Source organism: Tamandua tetradactyla, chromosome 23 (genome assembly GCF_023851605.1).
Source record: "Tamandua tetradactyla isolate mTamTet1 chromosome 23, mTamTet1.pri, whole genome shotgun sequence".
In the NCBI taxonomy this organism is placed as follows: domain Eukaryota; kingdom Metazoa; phylum Chordata; class Mammalia; order Pilosa; family Myrmecophagidae; genus Tamandua; species Tamandua tetradactyla.
The window spans coordinates 54,554,340-54,581,115 of NC_135349.1; the positions used below are offsets into that span (position 1 = coordinate 54,554,340).

A 26,776-nucleotide genomic window follows, 5' to 3' on the forward strand; every position below is an offset into this window, starting at 1 on the left:
CCAGGAGGGCCATGACTGAAGACCATGGTGAGGTCCAGCCAGGAAGGGGCCTGAGGCCTCCCAGGGACAGGTCCCTAGAGGAAGGGCGGGGAGGGCCTGGATTCTGGCTTCCCAAGGGGCAGGGGGGACGTCCCGCAGCCTCTGTTCAGGCCAAGGGCAGCAGAAAATGGAAACACCAGACTCCATGGGTCTCCAGGCCGAGAGACTTTCTAGGGTACAGGGGGGTGAGGCCCCATGGGTGGAGCCCTCCGGAGAACAAAGGTGGGGGAAAGAGGTGCCCGGCCAGGCGGAGCTGGGAGGACCTGCAGAAAGCTGGGTGGAGGGAGAGGGCTTCAGGGTGGGGGGTTGGAGCGAAACCCAAAGGCCCCAGAATCCTGGAACTCAAACATGCCCACGATGGGATCCAGTGCCCAGCTTCGTTTATTCTATTTTGATTTTTTGTTTGTTTACAAAAGTCACTTATGCTTGATTAAAAAACTTACACAATATTGAAAGTGGAACTGTGTTGGTGCCTGGGCCGTGGGGCAGAAGCCCTGGCTGAGGCAGACGTCCACCAAGTTCAGGGACTGCGCGTGCGCGCTGCGGCCATGCTGTGCTCGGGGTGACTGGGTGTGGGGGCGCAGGGGGCCCTCCCCTTCCACCACGGGTCTGGGGCCAGGCCGCCCTGTTAACCTTCCGTCTTCTTTGACTTCTGCATCTGGAAGAGAACAGGGCTGGGTCAGGCTGGTGGCCAAGAAAAAGGCCCAGGGGTCTGGGGGGCCCAAGGGGGCCTGGAAGCCAGGGCAGCAGTGAAGGTCACCCCCTCCCCCATGGCCCCCCCAGCCTGCTGGATCTCACCAAGGAATGTTCCTGGGGCAAAAACCTCCCCAGATGGATGTTCAGAAGTAACTGCTGACTCTAGGGACACTGGCCCTGAAGGCCACTAAGCCCAGGGACCTGGGGGCTGTTACAGCCATTTCCAGAAAATCTGTAGCCCACATGTGGGCCGAGCACTCGGAAGCTGTCGCCAAGCCCACTTCTGGGACAGGGCATGAGGGGGGACGCCTGAGGCAGCCCCTGCCCTGCCCCCCAATTGAGGGAGGGGCCTTCATTCTCCTTCCCACAAATGTGCCTGCGGGGTGGGTCTCCATGACCCCAGACTGGCAGGTCCGTCCAGAAGGGCTGGAAGGGACCCTTGGTGGCTGGTCCTGGAGCTCAATGGGGGACAGGCTCCCAGCCAGACCCTGGACCAGCCCTTCCCCTGCAGGGACCAGCTGGTGGCCTCGGGGCATGGACTCAGGCCCTGTAAGCACTCAGCTGCCCTGGGCCTACCTTGCCCCAGGTCGATGGGGTCAGCATCCTACCCCAGGGGCAGCTGAGGTCCAGGTGGACACACAGAAGGCCGGAGAGCAGGCTGGGACGCAGGGATGCACTCAGCAGTGTGCGCTGGGCGCTGAGCAGAGAGGGCATAAGGCTCTGGGGGGTGGGGCATGGAGGCTGAGGTTCCCACGGGCCCCCAAGAGCTCCAGGTCACTGGTGGGGCCTACCTTCCATCTCAGGTGTCCTGGAGTCTGAATCCAGGGGAAGCAGCAGGGTGCCCAGCTCTCTGCCCTCAGACCACTCACGCCTAGGTCCCATCAGTGAGGCGGGTCCCCTGCACTCTCCAGCCAACTGACTGGGGGCCAGGCCTGTGCCCTGGCTGAGCCACAGTGCCTCCTGCTCAGGGGCAGCCAGTCACTGTCCATCACCACATGTCACGGTCTCAGAGATGGCAGCGCTCACTTCTAGATGGGGAGAAACCCCAGCTTATCCTCCTCCTTACTGCCTGGGCAGCCCCCAGGATTCCTACCCAAGGGAATATCTGAGTCCCAACATCACTGGGCCGAGCCTTGCTTGGGTCAGGGGATCTTCTTGGCGCCTCAAAGAGACCCTGAGACGGATGCACACACACCCAGACCCCCTCCTGACACACCAACACATAAGAACAGTCATGGCCAGCACTAACCCCACAAACAGACACTCAAGGACCTGTGCAAATACACCCAGAGGGACACACAGACAAACACATTCAGAGGCAAGCACATAGGAAGACAGAACCACAGCCACATACAAAGAGATAGAGAGAGGCTATGGACCCACATGGGATTTACAGAGAGCCACATGTACATTTGGAAACACCAGCAGGAACCTCACAGCTCATGAACAGGGGACACACCTGACACACATACTCCGTGTTCAGCTGAGCCTGTGTCTCCTCCCAGGCTGTCCCACACCAGGGCCTTCCCAGCCTTCACCCAGCCTCTGGGGAGCTGCAGGCCCTGGGGCGGGTACACCCCTCAGCCACAGACCACTGGGTGCCAAAGGCCTGCTGGGTGGTCCTCCCAGCCCCCAGCCCTCTGCCTGGGCCCCCTGTGGACCCTCCTCTGGCCCCTCCAGGAGCCCCCCACACTGTGCAGCCCCGGCTCCTCTCCCCGGCTCAGGTGACAACACCCACAATTGTTGCTCAGGCCCATGTCCCCCTCCCTCCAACTACTGCCTACCTCCTCTGGCTGCCCCAGCCCTGAGCCCCTCTAAACTCACAATTGCCCAGGAGAGCTGAGGCAGGACCAACGGCCCCAAGAACCTGCTGTGGGGCACCCTGTCCTTAGGCAGTAGCAGGAACAGGGCTGGGCCTCCACAGGAGGCTGGGAGGATGGACAGGACAGCACGGCCCTCACCCCAATCTCTGTTCACTCCAAAGTCACTTCCCAAGGCCAGGATGTCCCGGGCTGACCTGGGTCTGCACCCTACCAGGAGGTGGGCCTCCTTTCTGCATCATGCTCCCCCCACCAGGCCCCCCTGGGCTGAGAATCCCAGCCCAGCTCGGCCTCCACCCCTGCAGACCCTGTTCCCCAACCGTAAGGAGGAGCCACATGTCACCTAGTACATGGGTTCTCCCTGCCCCGCTCCCCTCTGCCTCCCACCCCACCTGGGGAAGGGAGCTGAGCTCTGCTCATCGCTGGCTCTGTCCCTTCTGACTAGCCAGGACTTACAATGGCTGAGTCTGGCTGTTTTCTCCTCCTTCTACTTTGAGCTTTGAGTCCTTCTAAAAAGGCAACAGTTCCTCAGACTCACTTCTCTGGGTTGGGCCAAAGTCAGAGAGTGGACCCCACCCTGCTCCAGCTCCCTTACCGCCCTGAAGGCCCTGGATCGGGAGTGGGGGAGCGCTACCTCTGCAGACGGAATGGATGACCCCGGTAAGTTTCAGTTCCTCTGGAACAGCTCAAACACAAGCAAAAGTTTGTGAGGTGCCGAGAGAAGTTAGGGACACAGATTTGAGGGCAAGACCCAGGACCAGGAGAGCAGGGTATGCTGCGGTGCTGAGCGCAGGAGGGCAGGCACCAGGCCACACAGGAGAGAGGTGCCAGGACTGGGGTGTGGGAGGTAGAGCTAATGTCCCAGGACCACGGCCCCTTCACCACACCCTGCCAGCCGCCCACCCTCTCCAGGGGTGCAACTGAGCACCTCACTTCCACCCCACAGACGGTGCCGCATGTTCCCGCTGCGCCTGGGCCCTGACATGTCAGTGCCAGGAGGTTCCAGGCAGGAGTAGGCTTGGGCAGTCCAGAGAGGGGGGGGTGCGGCAAAGAGTGCTGTGTGCATCTCCTCCCCAAGAAGGGAGGTGGTGTCAAGGGACCAGGCTACTGCCGGCCTCCTGTCCCCAGTACCCAGCAGAGAGCCTCAACAGCCGCTGCTCGCTAAGTGTCAGTCAGCCCACTCACTAGCTGAATGAATTTGAGGCACTTTGTACCCAACAGTTCTAAAAGGCACAGAGCGCCCAGGCCTCTGGAGATGCTTATCACCAGCCAGGGCCCAAAGCCCGGATGTGCCGACCAGTGGCCCTAACACACCTCCCCATTTCCTCCCAAAATATTCCCACAGGCGGCGGCGACAGACAGACCCAACAGGGCAGCTACTCCGTGGAGGCCTGACTGGGAAGAGGCAGAGCCGGGATTCCACCCCCTCTCCAAGCGTGCCCTGTCTGGGCCCGGGAACCCCGTGCCACTTGCTCCCAGCCATGGTCCCTGAGGATCGGGCAGGCAGACGGGGGAATGGAAGGGCCAGAGCGGGACATAGCTGTGGGTGGCAGCTCTGAGGTATCATGTGCGTCCTGGGGCCTCACCTGGGTCCCACTTGCTGCGTTTCTGCTCAGGCTCCCAGGGGGCCTCAAGGGCCCGTTGCGCCTCAGGGTGGGTCTTGAGGAGGGCCTTGGCAAGAGTGGCAAGGCCAGGCACCCCCAGGGACATGATGCAGTGAATCCCTTTGCGCTTGGCCCCAGCCACTTTGGTGCTGTCCTTGGAGGCCGTGAGCAGAACGAGCTTGGAGAAGTCCTTGGGCTTCCTGGGGGCCATAGGGACGATGTCGGTGCTGGGCTCAGGGGCTGGCTCCTAGCCAGCTTTGGTGCTCTCGCCCTCCTGCTCGCCGGGCTCAGGCAGGGGCATGCTGGGAGCTCAGCCAGGCCTGCACCTCCGCCTCCTCCCTGGTAAGGAAGCTGGGGTCCAGGGTCTTCCTAGAGGAGGAGGCAACATCCCAGTGAGGGGGAGAGCACCCCATCTGGGGCTCTGGGAGTGGCCGGGAAAGGAGGAAATGGTGCTGAGAACCTGGGCGGGGGCGTTGGCCCCAGGGCTCCTCTTTGGCAGCCCCCAGGGCACCTCATCACCCCTGCCCGGGCCTCACTTTCCCACCTGTACAATCTGCAAAATCCACGCCTGCCTCCAGTGCTGGAGGTGAGAAAAGCACAGCGACTACCAGTCACCAGCACCAGGGTCTGTGAATGTCTGGTCGGGAGCTGTGGCCCCCAAGTTATGAAAGCAGCTCATTGGCACTGACCCCTTTACAGACGGGGACACTACAAAATGTCGGGGTGACCAATAGCTACGGAGTGGTGGGTCGGGGATCCCATGCAAGGAAGACCCAGCATACCCCACCCCATGCAGTACCTGGGGTACTTCCTCGCTAAAATAGCAGCTGGTATTCCTGTGAGCCCAGCACTGGAGCCCTGAGCTCAGTCCATTGACCCTCCTGGGATGCTACGAGGTTGGCTAGGTAAGTACCTCATTTACAGGTGGGGAAACTGAGGTACAGAGACTAATGACATGTTCAAGGCTGAAGAGGCAGGAGCTGAGCCTGCTGTGGCACTCTGCCTGGTGCCCCTCACCTCAATGTGGGGTGGCAGAGGAACTGGGGGCATGGCTGGCCGCCTAGCCACAGGCGGCAGGCTTTGTGGACCACAACTACCCCTGGCCTCGTGCAGTCCAAGCCATCCCAACCACAGAGAGATGCTGGGGCCCCACCGCAGCAGCGACCTGGCTGGAGCTGGTGTTGTCACAGCCTAGCTGGCGGTCAGGGCTATGGCAGCATCAAGAGAATCCTGCGGTCCCCAAGGGCTCCCATCTGCAGAAACAGAGAGATGACTCGTGGGGTGCCAGTAGCAAGGCCAGGCTGGCCTAGAAAAGAGGTCCCAGGGCGCATCACTGTGGATGGCCTCTTTGCTTTCTAATTTCCTCTTTCTGAGAGATGGATGGTGAGCGGATGTTGGGACTCAACACTCCAAAGCTTTCCGAGACCTCGCCCTCATGGGACCCAAGATTGGTATGGGGCTGGGGGCACCTTATCCCCAAGAGCCCCCTGGCGTCCAGGGCCAGCAAACAGGAACAGAGCAGAGAGCTCTGGGGCTGCAGGAGACAAGAAGGCCCGTCTTAGAGCCGCTCTCTCGACCGGGCGGGCACCCAAAGAGATGCTGCTAGAAACAAGTCACCTGGCTGCGGGGTAGTGCGGTGGGGTCCCGGTGGAGGATCACTGACGGGAGAGGTCCCGGGAACCCCTGGGCTAGCCTGGCCTCTCACACCATCCGCAGGGCCCATGCCGAGCCCCTACAAGCCGCCTCGGCTCCTCCCGGCTGTTCCTGCCTGGCCCTCCCATCCCGCCCCACAAGGCAGCGTGGGAAGGACCTGGGGACCAGTCGCAGGCAAGGCAGCGCCTGCACCCCCACCCCCAGTCCCCAGCACAGCTGCTCAGGCAATAAAGGTTATGGCAGGAAGCCTCGCCCACCCAGACGTACCATCCCCGTGACTGACCCCAGCGGATGTCTGTCTGTCAGCAGCCCACTCCCCGGTTCGTGCACTCGGTGGTCCGGGAATGAATGAATTAGGTGGGATCCCCAGCTCCTAGTGTCCCCGTGGCGCCCCGCACGGTCCCCTGTGACCCAGGTCCCCTCGCGTCTCCTACAGTCTCGGCTCCGACATCGCAGAGCCCTGGAGCTCAAAAAACTGTGAGACTTCTAGTCACCCCCAACGGAGACTCCTACAGGACAAAGCACTGGATCCCCCGCTGTGACGGGCAGGAACCGCGATACACCCACGTGTCCGAGCCCTCCTCGCACAGAGGTGGCGCAACAAGCACAGCCACACGAACCCCCAAGAAGACGGCCGCCCCAAATTCTGCGTCCTAGGCCTCTCCCTTCCTCTCCCTAGTCTGTCCCCACTGCCAGAACCCCTGTAAACAGGGTCCTTGTCTCTGCTCAAGCCCTAACACCCACCATCCAAAGTGATGTCTTGCCTCATCTCAAATGCTCAAATCCAAAACTAAAGGATAAAACAGAAGTAAACTATTAACTGAGTAACTCTCCAAAGAGTAACTTCAAGAAAAGAAAAGAAAATGTCAGTAAACTTCGGCAGGAGGTGAATCCCCAAACACATGGATTGGGGTCCAAAATTTTGTGTAGGCAGTGGCCACCCCAACTCAGAACACGTTTCCCACAGGAGAAAAAAAGAACACAGTGTAAATGATAGGCTATCTACCTGCGGTCCACAGAGCCTTGCGGGCCCCTGTAGGCCAAGCTGGTTTCAAGCAACACGGCTAAAGGGCATGGGTGGCTGGTGACTCTCCCCCGAGTTCCCGCATCTCTGCTCTGTTTGCTCTCTCTCCTCTGAGCGGCCACCACTGGCTTCTGGACAATTAACACTTAGGTCCTTGCTCTGGCAAAACGACTTTTAAACTATTCCAAGGAAACGTAGGCTCCACTGAGATGGACTGGATTTCCACTGAATGTTTGACTCAAAAAATCTGAAAATGATTCATTTAAAATCTACTGAGATAATATTCACACTCAAATTGTCATAGACAAATTTTAATAAGCAACATGTCTCCTGCCATTTCTGTTTGATAGAAAAGAATTCTGTGATTGCAAAGTGAGCTGTGAAATAAAGCAAGTCATGTGTAGCTACGTATGTCTACCAAACTCGGAACTCTCTAACCAATGCAAAGACCACAATGAAACAGATGCCAAAGTTGAGAAAATTATTTGTAAAGTTTTTTCTCGATGTTTAGGGAACAGTAAGTGCTCAACAAATTGCAGCTTGCATTATGTCTAAAAGTGAAGTTCAAAACTCCAGTTGCTCGCATGCTGGGGAGGGCTGAGAACACAGGGCAGTTTTGCCCACTCAGGGAGTGTCTGCTCAGTGAGGGGTCCCTCGTGCCACATGCGTCATAGCACAAGTGCCCACACAGGCCCTCAAGCAGAGCCCATCACCCAGGGGATACAGAATAGCTTACATATGAACTTACTTTTCTTTTCCATCAGCATCCAAATGAAAAAAAAAAATTCCTGTAGAAACCTCCTTTACCCAAGCACTCACAGTGTGAAAACATAACCCTGCACAATAAACAGCTCATCTAAATTATTGAGGTAAGAAACTTAATTTCTCTTGAATTTAGTTTTCTAATCAAAGGAAAGGCATGAAATAGATTGTCTTGGGGTTATTTGTAAATTTTGAATAATTCGATAGAAAGGAGTTTTATAAATTAAATTAAAAAAACAATATAGCAAATCTCCAAATCCCACCATCCTATCACAAACTGCTTCCACTTCTGCATTATTGCTTTCTATGATTTTATTTTAAATAACTGTATGCAAAGCTTTCAAATGACTGTCAATTATTTGGTATGAAGTATTTTTTAATGTAAATTATAAGAGTTATTTACCTAGGAGTCACCCCCAAGAGAGCCTCTTTTGTTGTTCAGATGTGGCCCCTCTCTCCAGCCAACATGATGAGCAGTCTCACCACCCTCCCCCTCTCTGAGTGAGACATGACTCCCAGGGGTGTGGACCTTCCTGGCAGCATGGGACAGAGATCCTGGGATGAGCTGAGACTCAGCATCAAGGGATTGAGAAAAACCCTAGAATGAGCTGAGAATTAACATCAAGGGATTGAGAGAAACTTCTCCACCAAAAGGGGGAAGAGTGAAATGAGACAAAGTGTCAATGGCTGAGAGATTCCAAACAGAGTCGAGAGGTTATCCTGGAGGTTATTCTTACGCATTAAGTAGATATCACCTTGTTGTTCAAGATGAAGTGGAGAGGCTGCAGGGAGCTGCCTGAAAATGGAGAGCTGTGTTCCAGTAGCCATGTTTCTTGATGATGACTGAACAATGATATAGTTTTCACAATGAGACTCTGTGAATGTGAAAACCTTATGTCTGATGCTCCTTTTAGCAACTATATCAACAGAAGAGTAGAACATATGGAATAAAAATAAATAATAGGAAGAACAAATGTTAAAATAAATTCAGTTTGAAATAGTGATAAATGAAAGCGAGGGGTAAGGGGTATGGTACGTATAGTTTTTTTTTCTCTATTATCATTTTATTTCTTTTTCTTTTGTCTTTTTATTTCTTTTTCTAAATCGATGCAAATGTACTAAGAAATGATGAATATGCAACTATGTGATGATATTAAGAATTACTGATTATATATGTAGAATGGCATGATTTCTAAATGTTTTGTTTGTTAATTTTTTAATTAATAAAAAAGTTTTTTAAAAAAGTTATTTTGTTTCCACTTAGAGGAGAATCCACCAGCATCAAGACCAGATGGAATCTTCCTAAAATGCCAAAGCCCAGTTAATTCACACCTGCATTGCAAAAACACAACGTAAGCAGCAATACCACAGAAAGCCACAAGATGGGGTGCTGCTCCATAAAAAGAACTCCGCAGTCAAATCAAACGCCTGACACCATTTTTTCAAGACAGGAAAACAGGATATAAGAAAAATATGTATTTATATAAAAGATATATAAAATACATAAGGATATAAGAAAAACAAGATATGTGAAGACTTCTAAAACGTCCATGATTGGTTTACAAAAAAGAACTAGTTAGAAAGTCAAGTCCAATGAACAAATTCAGCACAGGCAATCTTCTCCAGGCGGAACACCTGTGCACCTCTTCAAAAAACACCGAAACAGAACGCGCTGTCCTGTCCTGTGTCCGCTCAGCCCACCTGTCCTTCTTCCTCTTTCTTCCCCACACTGGTCATAGTCATCATGTTTTGACTAACTTTATTTGATCTTCCTTAATTTTTTTTTTTTTTTTGCACGGGCAGGCACCAGGAATCAAACCTGCGTCTCCGGCATGGCAGGCGAGAACTCTGCCTGCGGGGCCACTATGGCCTGCTCTATCCTTAATTTTAAAAGCAGGTTTTTCGCTTACGTTTATTTTCAATAATATTAAAATGCGCTAAAGCCACTAGGAAATAATTTATCAAACTGTTAACAGTACTGGGAACAAGTGGTTTAATTTTTTGCTAATTTTCTCAAAATTGCTGTAACATACATGAGCTAATTTTTTTGCATGATTTAATTTTACAGTGGGAAAATATTAAACATTTAAAATATGATACATTTACTCACATGGTAAATTTTTCTGTCAGTCCATTACTCAATAAAAAAGGATCCTCATTCCCATGCAACATCATATCATACAAGAAAACAAAGATTAATATAAACAACTTGAATAAAGACATGAATAAAATGAAATATATTAATGTCTTGGTTTCAGACTTACAGACACAACGGAAGTTGAGCAACCCAGAGACCTTGTGGGGGGAAGGGAAAGGGAGAATCCCCAACCGCCCCTCTACCCGCCTGCCCTGACTCACGGGGACAGTGACCACCCCACAGCCATGTGCTCAGTCCCCGACCCAGGACCTCAGCCAGGTCAGCTGGCTCCCGATGCCAGGAACAAAATCCTCTGCTATCAGCCCTTCCATCCACCAACATAACCCAAGCGCCACCATCCTCCCCAGGGAAGGAGGCCCTGGGGCATAAGCGAGGGGCCAGGACGGCCCAGCTGTCAGGGACAAGCCCGGACCTGGCTGCTCAGAGCATTTCAGAGCCAATGCGCTGTCCTCCGCCCCTGGGCAGCAGAAATGCCACTCCCAAAGAAAACTCCCATGTGGAGCTGAACTCATGCTCGCAAAGGAAATAGGATTACAGCCCAAGGAATAAAATAAAGATCCATTAAATCCACATAGAAGAAATGACTGAAGAAACAAATGGAAGGAGCAATGAGTCTTCCTTCCAGAAGAATCACACACAGTCGAGGTAGATGGTCCCCCCCCAGGAGGTGGCGCTTCAGCCCCTCCCCATGCCTGCCTGTGCCTGGCTCCCAAAGGAAGAAAGCAGGAAAAAGGAAGGATATAAACTTCGAGGTTCTGGTACATGCTCGCTTGGCCATGCTGTGGGGGGGCCACAGCATCTGCCCTGAGGGTGACAACAGGATGCAAAGGGAAGGGCCACTTGCCTCTGGGGTCTTCCTCCAAACCCATCACTCTAGGCCCATCATAAGAAAACATGAGACAAACCCCAATAGAGGGACAATCTACGAAACACCTCAAACCTGTCTAGGTCACCGAAAAAAGGACAGTGAGAAACTGTCACAGAGGGGAGGAGACTAAGGAATCAGACAATTAAATGCAACGGGGCAGGGGTGGGGTCCTGGGTCAGAGAAAAGACATTAGTGAAAAAATTGGGGAAATCCAAATAAAATCTGCAGTTTAGTTAATAGTACGGTACAAATGAAAGTTTCTTGATTTTGACAAATATATCATCGTTAGCATTAGAGGAATCTGGGTGATGGTTTACTGTCTTTGCAACTTTTCTATAAATCTAAAACCATTCCATAATTTTTAAAAAATTAGATTAATGTAAGTATTCAGAAGCATTAATTTGAGTTGACATTTCAGCTATTTTATCACAGAAGAACCCAGCTTTAGCTGGGTTAAGTACAACTTTCATTATCAGGCAATGCTGTGTGTTTTGTAGCAATGCCTTTTTGAGAGTGTGTTGTGTGTCTTTTAGTCAGTCCTTTAATTTACTTTTTTCTCTAAAAGAAAGTTTAAGAAAGAATAAAAAATGAATTTTAAACATACACGTCAAAGCTTGGGCATCATAGCCTTGACAAAGGTCGGTCGCCTGGTGGGGACTGTTTTGTGGATTATTTTCATGTGTCCTGGGAAAACACAAGGCACACTGCTTTTCTGAAGACCGAATTTCAGGAATCAGTGTTTAACAACTAATTTTTCATATCACAAAAATTTCTGTAATTGTTCCCTCACTGTTTAAATGATTTTTTTTTTAACTTAAAAAGTTACTACTGGGTAGTGCAATGATGGCTCAGTGTCAAGAATTCTCGCCTGCTGAGCTGGAGACCCGGGTTCGAGTCCTGCAGCTTGCCCAGGCCAAAAAAAAAGTTACTGCTGCTCATAAAACCCACAATATTTTCTAGGGAGCGCTGAGAGAGAGGAGAGCTCCGCCCAGAAGACGGAGGTGAGAAGAGGAGTGCACGTGGGCCAGAGGCATTGAGGTGGGCTTTGGGCCCTCCAGGAAGGCCACAGGCCGCAAATGGATTAAAGGCCACAGGCCACAAATGGTTTCTTGTAGCTTCTAAACAGGTGAAGTTTCTAGCTAATTATACAGTTTATAGGCAGCTATGTAGATGTGATACCCTTTCAACTCAAAGTGCCCATTTCTACTTGGAGAAGAGCATTCTGGGGCAATGGAATGCAAGGAACATTTTTTAGGTCAGAAAGTGATGTTCAAGCTTCTGCAATGACCACCTATTCATGTCTTACTATCCTGCTCTTGTTTTCCCCTCTCCGTAAACAAAGGGGGCTAATGTCACCTAATTAACAGAGGCTTTGTGTAGATGAGTAAAAAGGCACCCAACAAATGCCTGGTATTCGGAAAACAGATGAACATTTGTGCATTTCCTTATGAACCTTGCCCCCCTCCCCACACAATTCTGCCAGATGGAAACAGCTTCCTTCCCGGCACACTCCAGCCCTACCTGCAGCACATCCCTCCACCACCCGCAGGGAGAGTGGTAGGAAACACAATTCTGACACCTGGTCAGGTGCAAATGTCCCGAAGCCAACTCCCCTCTGATTTGCAGTAAAGATTTGACTCACTAAATTCAAGCCCTTAGGTGTACCCACGATTAGGGAAATTTGGTTTGGTTTGGTTTTGAATGTGCTCCATTCCTGAGAAATTTAATCCAAGCTGCAAAACATAAGCTGAGGTACTACACAGTGAACTTTGAAAGCATTATGCCACATGAAATAGGGCAGACTCTAAAAGACAATCCTGCATGATTCCACTTACATGAAATACCTAGAATAGGCAAATCCATAGAGACAGAAAGCAGATTAGAGGTTACCATGGGCCAAGGGAAGGGGAAATGGGGAGTTATTGCTTAATGGGTAAAGAGTTTCTGTTTGGGGTGACGAAAACCCTTTGGACATAGATGGTGGTCGTTGCCCAACATGGTGAATTTAATTAATGCCATTGAGCTCTGCCTTGAAAAATAGTTAAAGAGGAAAATTTTGTTACATATTTCACCATAATCAAAAACAAAAACAAAAGCTGATATAAATATTCCTCACTGCAAGTCTCAGACTAAAAACTATTACTATTACCAAGGGCAGGCCACAGTGGCTCAGCAGGCAGAGTTCTCGCCTGCCATGCCAGAGACCTGGATTCGATTTCCGGTGCCTGCCTATGTGGAAAAAAAAAACTAATACCAAGATGCACAGGACACTCCCACGAGAAGCGGTGCCCCACCCCTTTGCTTCTCCCTTTCTGCCTGGCCACAGGCTGGCTTACCAGCCTCCCTTCCTAGCAGTTTTCAGGGGTTTGGCCAGTGGAGCTCCTGGGGGAGGCGCGAGTGTGGGAAACCCAGGTGTTTCCTGCCTCTCCATCTCTCGTTTCTAGCCCGTGGGTATGCGCACAGGCCCTAACCCTTGGAAGCCCCTGCCCACACCGGACTAGGGTATCTCCTCCCTGGTCTCGGGTGCTGCCCAGTTCCTGGTTGGGCATCTCAGCTCTCCTATCACCTGTCACTAGTTCCCTTGATCCAACTCCTTGTTTTCAACCTGTACAGGGGCCTGCTCCTCAAACTTTGGCTGGAGAGCTTGTCAGAAATGCAGAACTTAGGCTTCGTCCCTACCTCTAGTCTGGGAATCTGCGCCTTTGCAAGACACCAGCAACTCAGGTGCAGGGAAAGTTTGGGAAGACCCACTGGAGGGTCTTTATTCTCAGAGGCACTGCAGCTGATATGTTCTTCAAGACATCAAAAGTCTGTCATTAGAGCAGTTAACATTTACTAAGCATTAAGCACGTGCCAGACGCTGTACTAAGGGTTTTTCAGGTATTATTTGTTTCGGTCCACTAGAGGCCTATGTGTCAGATACTGCAGTTATTCCCAGACCAAAGTGGGGAGACCAAGAGGCCCTGCCAACAAATAGAGCCTGTACTCATAACACAAAGCCCAATCTCTGAGCCTCAGCTCACGGCCCGCGCTGCTTTCAAGCAGTCTTGGTCAGGTGCAGATTGTGAGCCTCTGGAGAGTCATGGATCCAATAGGATGGGCTGAGTCAAGCATTTAAAAAATGGATCAGAAACGGAGTGTACTACATTGGACAGAGTTTGGTTATTGTTTTCGTGTAACTTTTGTTTCAAACCTTTGTGTGTGTGCTATTTCTCATTGAGTTTCAGCCAAAAAAGTTTGAAGGCATAAACAAATTGGTAGAAGCCTTTTGGAGAGGAATTCGAGAAATGGGCAACAGCTAACAAAACTCCACCTGTTTACCTTTTGACCCAGCATTCCCACTTCCAGGAATTTATCTTGACTAAACATCTTCAATAATATAAAAATACATGTGCACTCAGATCTTCACTGCAGCACCAGCTGTAACTGCAAATTACTGGAAACAACATAAATGCTAATAAATAAACGAGTAAATAATAATTCATGGTGCACCCATTGAATGGAGTACCTCATAGCAGTCAAAAAGAATGTCGGTGAGCTTCACGAACTGAGATGGAGTGATTCCCAGATATTTTGCTAAGTGAAAAATGCAGCATGCAGAAGAGTATTTATGGTATGCCACCTTTGTTTAAGAAAAAAGGGAAATTAAAAAATATACCTCTCTCAGCCAAAACAAAAAGCAAACTCACCTTCCTCCCCCTTTCTACGTGGGACATGACTCCCAGGAGTGTAAACCTCCCTGGCAATGCGGGACAGAAATCCTAGAATGAGTTGGGACTCAGCATCAAGGGATTGAGAAAATCTTCTCAACCAAAAGGGGGAAGAGACAAATGAGACAAAATAAAGTATCAATGGCTGAGAGGTTCCAAACAGAGTCAACAAGTTATCCTGGAGGTTATTCCTATGCATTATATAGATATCCCCTTTTTAGTTAAGGTGTAATGGAGAGGCTAGAGTGAAGTGCCTGAAACTGTAGAGCTGTGTTCCAGTAGCCATGTTTCTTGAAGATGATATCATAATGATATAGCTTTCACAGTGTGACTGTGTGATTGTGAAAACCTTATGTCTGATGCTCCTTTTATCTATGATACTGACAGATGAGTAAAAAATGTGGATTAAAAATAAATAAATAATATGGGGAACAAAAGTTAAAATAAATTGAGTAGATCCTAGTGAATGATGAAAGGGAGTGGTAGAGTGTATAGAAAAAAAATAGGGCAACAAGGTTAAAATCTACTGAGTAGATGGAAGTACTAGTGGTCAATGAGAGGGAGGGGTAAGGGACATGGTATGTGTGAGTTTTTTCTTTTTATTTCTTTTTCTGGAGTGATACAAATGTTCTAAAAAATGATCATGGTGATGAATATACTACTATGTGATGACACTGTGAGCCATCGATTGCACACCATACACAGAACGTTTGTATGTTAAGAATGTTCATGTTTGTTTTGCTTTGATGATACAAAATAAATTAAAAAAAAAAAGAATACCACCATTAAAAAAAAACACGTTTGCATTTCTAAACCAGCCTAAATCAGCACTAACAAGTCTTAGTACTGCCCTCACAGAGCAGAATAAAACTTAATGAAAAACCAAAAAAAAAATAAAAACAAATAAATAAATAAACATAGATATACACCGATGTCTGCCTGCATTTGTAAAACGAACACAGGAAGGAGCAAGCAGAACCCAGTGAGAGGGTCACCAAAGTAGGTGGGGTGGGCGGAGGGGACAGGCGGACGGGACAGGAGGACACATGGGAGGAATGACACTCCTCTGAGCCACACGCTGCAAAGGAAAAGTTTAATCACAGAGAAAGAATATAAAATATTTTTAACTAAGTCACTGTTACCAAAATTTTTAATCTAGAAAAAAGAATTGGACTTAGTTTCTATTTCCACCCTGGGTAACTGCATGTAAAGGTCATTTCTATATACCATGCAGCAGCAAGGCAGCTCAACACAGGCTCGCTGCTCTTTTCCACCCCAAAACAGTCACATCCAGACCATGATGGCATGTGCTGAAGGCACAGGGGCGGATGCCCCATTATGCACCACAGGAAGGCTCACAGCTTATTTCCCTCGTGGCACCCCCAGCCCACAAGGAGGTCTACTGTGGGCTCTGTGATATTCATGTTTGAATTCTTACAGGATGGCCCCAGATTAAATTCTGCCATTCCATGATCAGATGTGCCCAGAATCTGCAGAGAAATGGCGATCACCAGAGGGTCTCCTCTTCTGGGGCAGAGATGAGAAGATTCAGTCATCTAAACTTGGGCTGTCACCATTGCACACTCAAATCCAAACTAGAGAGAGACCATTGCTCTCTTTTGTTTTGTATTTTAAGATTTTTCCCACTTTGAAGCAGTCTTTGGTCCCTCATGCCAGCTCTACTCTCTATGCAAATAACCAGTGTTCCATCCACTCTCTCCCACACTCCCAATCACAATTCTCAACTTTTGAGTTGTCAATTTTAGCAAAGTAAAAAGCAATCACATAACTGGATGTACACATGATTATAGTACAGAGCTTCATTCCTTTAGGGGCTACTCATATTGTTAAAAGGAATTTTAATTCAACAAAATTTCCTTTGAGCAGAAGAGGGAATTTTTAAAAATTAATTTATTAATTAAAAAAGAAAAAACTTAACAACGAACATAAACATTAACATATGATCATTCCGTTCTACATATATAATCAGCAATTCACAATATCATTACATAGCTGCATATTCATCATTTCTTAGAACATTTGCATCAATTCAGAAAAAGAAATAAAAAGACAACAGAAAAATAAAATGAAAACAGAAAAAAAAAGATTACACATACCATACCCCTTACCTCTCCCTTTCATTGATCACTAGCATTTCAAACTAAATTTATTTTAACGTTTGTTCCCCCTATTATTTATTTTTATTCTATCTGTTTTACTCATCTGTTGACAAGGTAGATAAAAGGAGCATCAGACTCAAGGTTTTCACAATCACACAGTCACTGTGAAAGCTATATCATTATACAATCATCATCAAGAAACATGGCTACTGGAACACAGCTCTACAGTTTCAGGCAGTTCCCTCCAGCCTCTCCATTGCCCCTTAACTAACAAGGTGATATCTACTTAATGCGTAAGAATAACCTCCAGGATAACCTCTCGACTCTGGAATCTCTCAGCCATTGACAAGAAGAGGGAATTTTTAACAGAGAAACCTTTTTAAGACATCTTTTCTAGAGCTGTCTTCATATTACTGGGTTGAAAAGTCCAGTACCTAGCTCTGATAATTTCTTTTAGGAATTTAGCTGCACAGATCCCAGTGAAATACTGAGCTCTCCTTTATGGAACGTAATTCAGTGGACACTGACGCACAAAGTTGTTCTCAAAAATCAGAGACTAATAAAAACACTCAACATTAGGAGTGGAAGGGAACTTCTTCAACCTGATAAAAAGCATCTCGGAAAACCCCATGGCTAACATCACACTTAATGGTAAAAGGCTGAAGCTGAATGCTTTCACCTTAACATCAGGAAGGAGACACGAAGGTCCACGCCACTGCTCCTCACCACTGTACTGGAGACTCTAGCCTGGAAGCCAAGAAAAAGAAATAAAAGGCATCTAGATTGGAAAGAAAGAAGTAAAACTGTCTCTATTTGCAGATGATGAGATCCGGTATATAGAAAATCCTATGGAATCCTCTAAAAAAAACAATAATAATAAATTATAAATAAGTTCAGCAAGGTTGTGGAGTACAAGAGCAGTAAACAAAAATCAATCGTATTTCCATACACTTGCAATGAACACTCCAAAAACAAAATTAAGAAAACAGTTCCATCTCCAGCCAACACAATAAGGAAACTCACTGCCCTCCCCCTTTCTACGTGGGACATGACTTCCAAGGGTGTGGACCTTCCTGGCAATGTGGGACAGAAATCCTACAATGAGCTGAGACTCAGCATCAAGGGATTGAGAAAACCTTGACCAAAAGGGGGAAGAGAGAAATGAGACAAAATAAAGTGTCAACAGCTGAGAGATTCCAGAGTCGAAAGGTTATCCTGGAGGTTATTCTTATGCATTAAGTAGATATCACCTTGTTAGTCAAGATGTAGTGGAGAGGCTGGAGGGAACTGCCTGAAAATGCAGAGCTGTGTTCCAATAGCCATGTTTCTTGAAGATGATTGAATAATGATATAGCTTTCACAATGTGAAAAATAAAAAATAAAAAATAAAAATAATGATATACCTTTCACTCTGCCTCAGAGTCTGCTTCCTGGGGAACCCCACCTGCAACTCCATTTGAGGGATCACAGAGAGGATGGCCTAGTAGACAAACAAATGCACACCTGGCACAAGAGAGCCATTCTCTTGATCTTTAAATGTTAGATAAAAACCAGCTGTGTAAAAAAAAAAACAATAAAAATGTGATTGTGAGAACCTTGAATCTGATGCTCCTTTTATCTACCTTATCAACAGATGAGAACATATGGAATAAAAATAAATAATAGGGGGAACAAACGTTAAAATAAATTTAGATTGAAATGCTAGAGATCAATGAAAGGGAGGGATAAGGGGTATGGTATATATAAATTGCTTTCTGTTGTCTTTCTTTTTCTGAATTGATGCAAATGTTCTAAAAAATGATCATGATGATGAAGATGCAAGTATGTGATGATGTTGTGAGTTACTGAGTATATATGTAGAATGGAATGATCAAAAGTTAAGAACGTTTGAGTTTGTTATATTTTTTAATTAAAAAATTAATAAAAAAAACAGTTCCATTTACAATAACATCAAAAAGAATAAAATACTTAAGAAATAAAGGAAGTGTAAAACTTATACTCTAAAAACTATGAAGCATAACAAAGAAATTTAAAAGGATCTAAATAAATGGAAAACATCCCGTGTTCATGGATCAGAATCATATAATGTTAAGATGCCCACGCCCCCCAAACTGATGCAAAGATTTAACACGATCCCCATCGAAAGGGAAATTCAAGGCAGCTAGAGTAGCCAAGACCATTTCAAAACTTACTATAAAGCTACAGTAATCAAGGCAATGTGGTACTGACACAAGGATCTAGACCAATATAGTAGATAAATCCATCCATCTATGCCTAATTAGTTTCCAGACAGAGTGCCAAGAAAATCCAATGGGGAAACAACGGTCCTTTTAACAAACGCTGTCAGGACAACCGGATAGCCAATGTCAAAGAATGAAGCTGGACCCCTACCTCACCCCATATACAAAAATTAACTCAAAATGGATCAAAGACTGAAATGAAAGAACAAAAAACATGAAGCCCTTAAAAGAAAGCATGGGAGCAAATCTCTATGACCTTGGGCTTATATATGTAGAACGGAATGATCAAAAGTTAAGAATGTTTGAGTTTGTTTGTTATATTTTTATTATCTTAGGCAATATTATCTTATAATACCATAAGCACAAGTAATCAAAGAAAAAACAAATAAATTGGATATCATTAAAATTAAAAATTTTGACTTCAAGGCACACCAGCAAGAGAGTGAAAAATCAACTCACAGAATTGGACAAAGCTTTTGTAAATCATATAGCTAATAAGGGACTTCTATCCCTTATATACAAAAAATTCTTGCAACTCAAATTTTAAAAAGACAAAGACCTACTTAAAATTGGACAAAGGGGAAAGTGATTTCTGGCACCCTGCTGACCCATTCTCAGTAAAATTGGTGATTATTATTTTAAAAATAGTAATTTAAAACCTCTGGAAATAGTCTTTAGGGCAAGCAGCAAATGAAGAAAAATCTATCCATGAAAATCCAGTTAGAAAGGTGAAAGTTTAGTCTTTGAACCAAGACCACTACTCCCAGCTCAGCAAGGTGGAGATTCTAATCTAGATGGCTGCAGCAAAGTACACAGGGCTCCCTCTCTCCCCCACCTCTTACCTGAGCTCTCAATTAGAAGGTTTTCTTCCAGGAGGAGTTAAGATGTCAGTATTTTTCACCCTGCCCTCCGTCTATATGGGACATGACTCCGAGGGATGTGGACCTTCCTGGCAGCATGGGACAGAAATCCTAGAATGAGCTGAGACTCAGCAAGGGACTGAGAAAACCTTCTCGTCCAAAAGGGGGAAGAGAGAAATGAGACAAAACAAAGTGTCAATGGCTGAGAGATTCCATACAGAGTTGAGAGGTTATCCTGGAGGTTATTCTTACGCATTAAATAGATATCACCTTGTTAGTCAAGATGTAATGGAGAGGCTGGAGGGAACTGCCTGAAAATGGAGAGCTGTGTTCCAGTAGCCATGTTTCTTGCAGATGATTGTGTAATGATATAGCTTTCACAATGTGTGTGCATGTGAAAACTTGTGTCTGATGTTCCTTTTATCTACCTTATCAACAGACGAGTAAAACATATGGTGTAAGAATTCGAGAGTTTTGCCACGCAAAGGAGGACTCCAAGAGACGTTCTCTCATGCAACACGCAAGGGGTTTATTTACCACACATGCGTGGGGCTCACTGAACACGCAGGAACAGAGAGCCCCGAGCCTGGGTTTGGGGAAGCTTTTATGGGGTAGGCGGAGGGGGGTGAGGGTCGAGCATGGGTAACAAACATTTTGCAAGAAGCAGATAACAAACATTTTTCGCACATGAGTCATGGGAGCTGCTTCATGCAAGCAGCAGCTGTCTCGTGCAAAACTCCCTTACTCAACCTTCTCAGTTGCATTCTTAGATAAACTTCCTCCAGCAGTTATAACCTTGCATAACCAAGGCAGCAGATAACTTTGCATAACAAAGGCAGCAGATAACCGCCCCTGGGAAGTCCCCAGTTGTTTTTCTTAGCCTGATGGGGCCCATAACTCTTTTCTTTACAATTCTTAACTCACACCAAATGCATAGCAGTGAATATAAAATGACACAAATGCTTTTGCTGGATATTTCTATCATTCAGAAGCTAAAATATATGTAAATAGCTAAATTAAGCAAGAAAAATTAGCTACTGTTAAGCTTTATAAAATCCTTTTTTACAATGGAATAAAAATAAATAATAGGGGGAACAAATGTTAAATTTAACTTGAAATGCTAGAGATCAATGAAAGGGAGGGATAAGGGGTATGATATATATGAATTTTTTTCTGTTATCTTTTTATTTCTTTTTCTGAATTAATGCAAATGTTCTAAGAAATGGTCATGATGATGAATATGCAACTATGTCACGATATTGTGAATTACTGATTATATATGTAGAACAGAATGATCATAAGAATGTTTGCGTTTGTTTGTTGCTATATATATTTTTTTAAATTTAAAAATTAATTAAAAAAAAAAGCGGTGGGGGCTCTCTTTCCCTCCCAAATCCACTCATGGAACAGAGGCTCTATCTTGTGTGTGTGTGTGTGTGTGAATGAGAATACTGGGGCTCTGATATTTTCCTGGGCTCCGGAGGCAGTGGTTCTATACCAGGAGAGGCTACACCACAGGGACCTCAGGCTACCTCCTACTCCCTCCACCACAGGCTCAGCTCCTAGAGTGGGGGTGCCACTCAGGAAGAAGCTTGCCATTGCCCCATTCCCAGCTCCAGAGCCCAGGCTCAGACATCACGTCTAGCAGGAAAACAAGCCTTGGGCTCCTAATCTCTTCCCAGAGGAAGTGACTTCATTTGCAACAGTGCCTAGAAAAGTTTCAACCTAAGTGCTCTCAAAAACAGTGGAGACTCTGGGGAAGGTTATCTGGGAGGAGATGCATGTAGGCCAGTCCATCTGTCAGAGAGTCTGGGGACTAAAGACAGCTGAGAGGAACCTTCCTGGCTCAGAACAAATATCAAACACTGACTTCAGATACTATCCCAGGAAGGCGCCCACAATCTGATTAGACTGGTTTGTAGGGAAATGCATGTCCCCAGAGTATTGTGTAAACAATAGAGCAATCCGCAGGCAATCTGTGGAGTTTAACAGCTGGGTGTGGCAGGGAGCCTCCCAGGGCCACCGTCCTCCCAAGAGGACCAGGGTACCCAGTGCTGGGCCTCCCAGAGGAGCAGCATCAGGGACTTCACAAGGTGGAGGAGAAACAGACTTCACTAAAATAGTCCAGACAGTCACTAAACAAATGAACAAGCAAATAATAATAATAAGCTCTAAAGGGGGAACACTGTATCCAGAGTTGCTACTATATGTTATCTAAAACGTCCAGGTTTCAACAACAACAACAAAATACTAGATTTGCAAAGAAACAGTCTTTAGGACTCATGGGGGGGGGGGGGGGAAGCAGGCAAGAGAAACTGGCTATGAGAGGGACTAGATGCAAGATTTAAAAACAGCCATTAAAAAGATTAAAAGTAGCCATTATAAATATGCTCACAGAACTAAAGGAAACCATGGTTAAAGAAATAAATTATTTAACGAAAATACTGCATCAAATAAAGAACATCAATAAAGAGATAGGAATTTTTAAAAAGAACCAAACAGAAATTCTGGAATTAAAAAGTACAATAATTGAAATAAAAAATTCACTAGAGGGGCTCAGCAGTAGATGTGAACTACCAGAGAAAGAATTGGTGAATCTGTAGATCAAAAGAGACTATGCAAGCTCAAGAACAGAGAGAAGAGAGGATGAAAAAAAAAGTTAACAGGGCCTTACCAAAATGTGGAATAACATTAAGTGCATCAACATACATATACTGGGAGTACCAGAAGGAAAGGAGAAAGGAGAAAGATCAAAAAGGATTTATAGCAATAATGGCTGAAAACTTTCCAAATTTACTTAAAAAAAAAAACAACAAAAAACAATAATCCAGGAGATCACAACAATCTTCAAGTAGGACACACACAGAGACTCACAAACAGACACATCATGGTAAAAATGCTGGAAATCAAAGACAAGGAGAAAATCATGAAAGGAGCAAATGAAAAATGATTCATCACTAATAAAGAATCTCATTAAGAAGAACAGTTGACTTCTCAGCAGAAACAATGGAGGCCAGAAGGTAGTAAGATTCGAAGTGCTCAAAGTCCTCAAAGAAAAAATCTGTCACATAAGAATTCTATATCCAGCAAAGAGAAAGTGGAAGTATCACACTGCTGGCAGGAACAAAATGAACAGCAACTCTGGAAACAGTTTGTGGTGGTGGTTCCTCAAACGGTTAAACATAGAGTTATCATATGACTCAGCAATTCCACTCCTAAGTATATGCCCAAGAGAAAGGAAAACAGATGTCCACATAAAAACTTGTATACAAGTGTTCATAGCAGCATTATTCATAATAGCCAAAAAGTGGAAACAACCCAAATGTGTCAGTATATGGATGGATAAACAAAATGTGCTATATCCATACCATGGAATACTATTGGCAATGAAATAAATAGAAACATATTAATGCTACTACATGGATGAATCTTGAAATTATTATGCTAAGTGAAAGAAGGGAACCAGTCACAAAAGACCACATTTTGTGTTATTCCATTTATATGACATGTCCAGAATAAGCACATCTATGGAGAGAAGAGGTTGGTTAGTGGTTATCTAGGGTAGAAGAGGAGTTGAGGGGAAATGGCCAGTGACTGCTAATGGGTTCAAAGTTTCTTTTTGGGGTGACAAAATGTTCTAAAACTGACTGTGGTTATGGTTGCATGAGTATACTGAGACCCACTGAACAGTACACTCTAAGGGATGAATTGCATGGTAGTGAATTATATCTCAATAAAAAAATGTTCGTTTTAGTTGCCTTGTTGCTAAAGCAAATACCATGCAATAGGTTGGCATCAACAATGAGAATTTAATGGCTCACGGTTTGGAAGACAGAAGTCCAAATCAGGGTGTCACCAGACCCGAAGACTGGTGTTCTAGAGCTGGGTGCTGGTGATCCTCGGTCCTGGTTTCAGGAAACCTGGCGGTGCACATAGTGGCCTTCTCTGGCCTCTCCCTTCTCTTCCAGGTTCTGTTGACTTCCAGCTTCTAGCTGCTCCCTCTGTGGCTTTTTTGTCTGACTTTTCCTCTGCTTATAAAGGACTCCAGTAATCTAAATTAAAGTCCCATCTGATTCATTTGGGCCACACCTTAACTGAAAGAACATCGTGATGAGATCTTATTTACAATTGGTCCATACCCACAGGAATAGATTAAACTTTAAGAACACGTTCTTCTGGGGTATCTGGCTCCAAACTATGACACTGTTATATATTAAGGAAAAAAATGAAGTCTTTAGTGGTTTTCCAACTCCAGCATACATAAGAATCACCCAGGTACTTGCCAAAAATGCACAATTCTGGTTTACTCTACCTCAAAACTTCTGGCTCTGAGAGCCTGGAGAGGGACCCAGGAATCCACATTTTAACCAGTCCTCACTTGACTCTGATACTTTGAGAGACACTGACAACGCCAAGCCCTCTGAGTCTTTTGCAGTTTCTAGTACATTGTCTGAACAGTTCTTCAGCCACACCATGAACAAGGGTGGACATGTTCCAAGTAATTTCAGGCTGGGTCAGTCTCTTTCCTGGTTTTATCCCTAACCTTCTAGCAATTTATTTTTTAAGTGTAAAAGGAAGGGTTGAGAAATTGAAAAATTAAATTTTAATTTAATTAACTTTCACCAAATGTACAGACTTTAAAAAGGAAAGACCAAATCAATTAAAAAGATCGAGGGGGCTTAACAGTTACCTTACTTCACTCACTATGCACCCTCTCCCCAATCTGGTGGTTTGCTATAGCTATAATTTTCCAGTCACCCAGTTACCCTAAGCAGCTTCCATGTTGTTGGTTACCACAAAGGAGATCAGAAGTGTAAAGGGGACTTTGAGTGAACCCAAGAGTCACATGATGTTGAGAACTGGCAAGAGCCTCTCAGATCTGGGGGAGGTAGATTAGCCCCCTGAAGATGTCCATGTCTTAATCCCTGCACGCTGGGATATGCCACCTTACACGGGAAAGGGAATATGGTTACTGATGGAATGAGGGTTACTAACCAGGAGAATTCCCTGGGTTATTCAGGAGGCCCAACCATTACCACATGCATCCTTAAAAGTTCAAGAGAGAGAAGGAAGAGTTAGACAAAGAAATGTGATCATGGAAGCCTGATTTGAAGATGGAAGAAGGGAACCAGGAGCCAAGGAATGTGGGCCACCACCGGAAGGTAGGAAAGGAAGTGTTTCCCCCCCATAGAGCCTCCAGAAGGAACGCACTTTGGTTTTAGGCCTGTGACACCCATGTCAGACTTTGGACTTCAGAACTTTAAGATAATGAATTTGTGTCCTTTTGAGTGACTAAATTCTTGTTACAGCAGCAACACAAAACTAATATAAGGTGAATTCCTTATTGATGAGGTTCTAAAAGCCAGGAACCTTGCTTGGGAGCTGCTGGTGGATCAACAGAAGTACCTTCACCCAGCAACACCACCAACCGGCAAATTCCTTACTCTCCCGGAGGGCGGGTTTCATCCGTGAAATAGAAAAAGTGGCAGATTTAGCAGGAGTTTTGAACAATGGACAGGGAAAGGGTGATGTCCTTGTTTGTGAAAGATCTGGGGCGACTCTGACATCTGCTCCCCTGGCGGTCACTGTTCCGGGCCGCCCTGGGCATCCTTGCCGGAAGATTTTCAAAGCAGCAGCGGCCCCCCAAAAGTGAAGCACGGCTCCTCCGGTACTCAGGGCAGAGCTTCTCCCAAGCGGGAATGACCATGTTGGCGCCTCCTTTCCCCTAGTCGCGGCGGCTCCGTCTCGGGTTGACTTTTCCTGCTCCCGCGCCTGGTAACCTGGCGGCAAACTCTGTCTCGGCTGCACCGCGACGGGCCCGCCCCTCCCCGCTCCCCTCCGCCGCCCAGGGTCGCCTCCGCCCCAATTACCTCCCGTCTCCGACTCGCTGCCAACCCGGGCGGGGACCTCCGGGGTCACGGAGGTGGGAGGGGCGCGGCGGGAGAGGCGGGCCCACGAGGGGCTCCCGGTGTGGGGGTGTCGGGACTCGTCCGAGGAGTCGGTGGGCTGGGGGAGGAGAGGCGGGGAGGAAGGAGGCGAGTCGCGGGTGAAGGCCGGGGTGGCGGCCCGAGGACCGGGAGGCAGAGCCGGGAGCCCTCCACCCAGCACCAGCCGCCCTGAGGGGCCCCCGAGAGGGCCCGGCCGGGGGCGCGTCCACGCCGCGGGGCCCGGGACTCTCCCCGACCCGCTGGGGCCCGTCGTCACCGGGCACCGGCCCGGCGCCTAGCCGTCACCTCAGCCGGGGCCACGCCGCAAGCATGCGCAGCACCGCCCGGGCGCTTCCTCAGGCGCGCTCCGCAGCTCGCGGTCTTCCCCGAGCGAAGCCGGGCTGGCGGCTCGGCCAATCGGCGTGGAGGGGCGGAGCAAGGCTCGCGACGGGGCGGGGCAGTCGGGGGCGGGGCAGTCGGGAGCGGGGCAGTCGGGGGCGGGGCCGGGCGCGAAGGCTGCCCCGGATTCCCCGCCGGGTCAGCCTGGCTGATGCGGAGGAGGCGACTCCGTCCCTGTCCCGAGCGGGCTCAGGGCGGCGGCGTGCGGCCCGCGGCGGTCCGCGGGAGCATCGAGCGGCCAGGGTCTCCGCGGGTGGGGAGCCTGGGGGGTCCCGGCACGCGTTCCCCGTGCTGATCGAGGAGGAAGCGCGGAAGCCGCATGCGCGGGGTGAGGCTGGGTTTTGTCTGTTTTTGCTCCGGTTTCTCACTATTTATAAGACATCGGCGTGGGGCAGGATCCAGTGCGCTGACGTAGGTGGAAGAGCTCATCTCCCAGCCGGTTTGCCCTCTGTTTCACTTGCTCCCACGCAGTTTCACTCCTTAGGCCTAATATGACACGGATTTAGGACAGGACTTTTTGAATTATTTGTAACAGTGAAACAAATATAAAGGGACCCAAATGTGCATCGACTGACGAATGGAAGAACAAAATGTGGTTCGTCCCTACGATGGAATACTATTCAGCCACGAAAAGGAATGAAATACTGACCCATGCATAATGAAAACATGAAGTGAAAGAATTCAGACACAAAAGACTGTATATGCTATGATTCCACTTACATGAAATATCCGGAGTCCGCAACTCTATCGAGGTAGAAAGCAGATTAGCGGTTGCCAGGGGCTGGGGGCGGGGGGCGGGGGGGAGGAGAAGGGACTGCTCAAATGGTACAGGGTTTTTTCCTGTGATAAAAACGTTCTGGAATTAGTGGTGATAGTTGCATAATGTCATGGCTATT

General features: G+C 47.3%; 1 protein-coding gene across 1 annotated transcript; it reads right to left on the bottom strand.

Moving 5' to 3' along the window:
* Positions 1–414: 414 nt before the first annotated feature.
* FLYWCH2 (FLYWCH family member 2) lies at positions 415–25,738 on the bottom strand. The gene is given in 8 exon segments (XM_077142064.1): positions 415–626; positions 628–697; positions 4,142–4,528; positions 6,819–7,083; positions 17,134–17,201; positions 17,858–18,008; positions 19,537–25,334; positions 25,425–25,738. Coding segments are annotated over 3 exon segments (456 nt in total). The 5' UTR covers positions 4,461–4,528; positions 6,819–7,083; positions 17,134–17,201; positions 17,858–18,008; positions 19,537–25,334; positions 25,425–25,738; the 3' UTR covers positions 415–559.
* Positions 25,739–26,776: the final 1,038 nt, after the last annotated feature.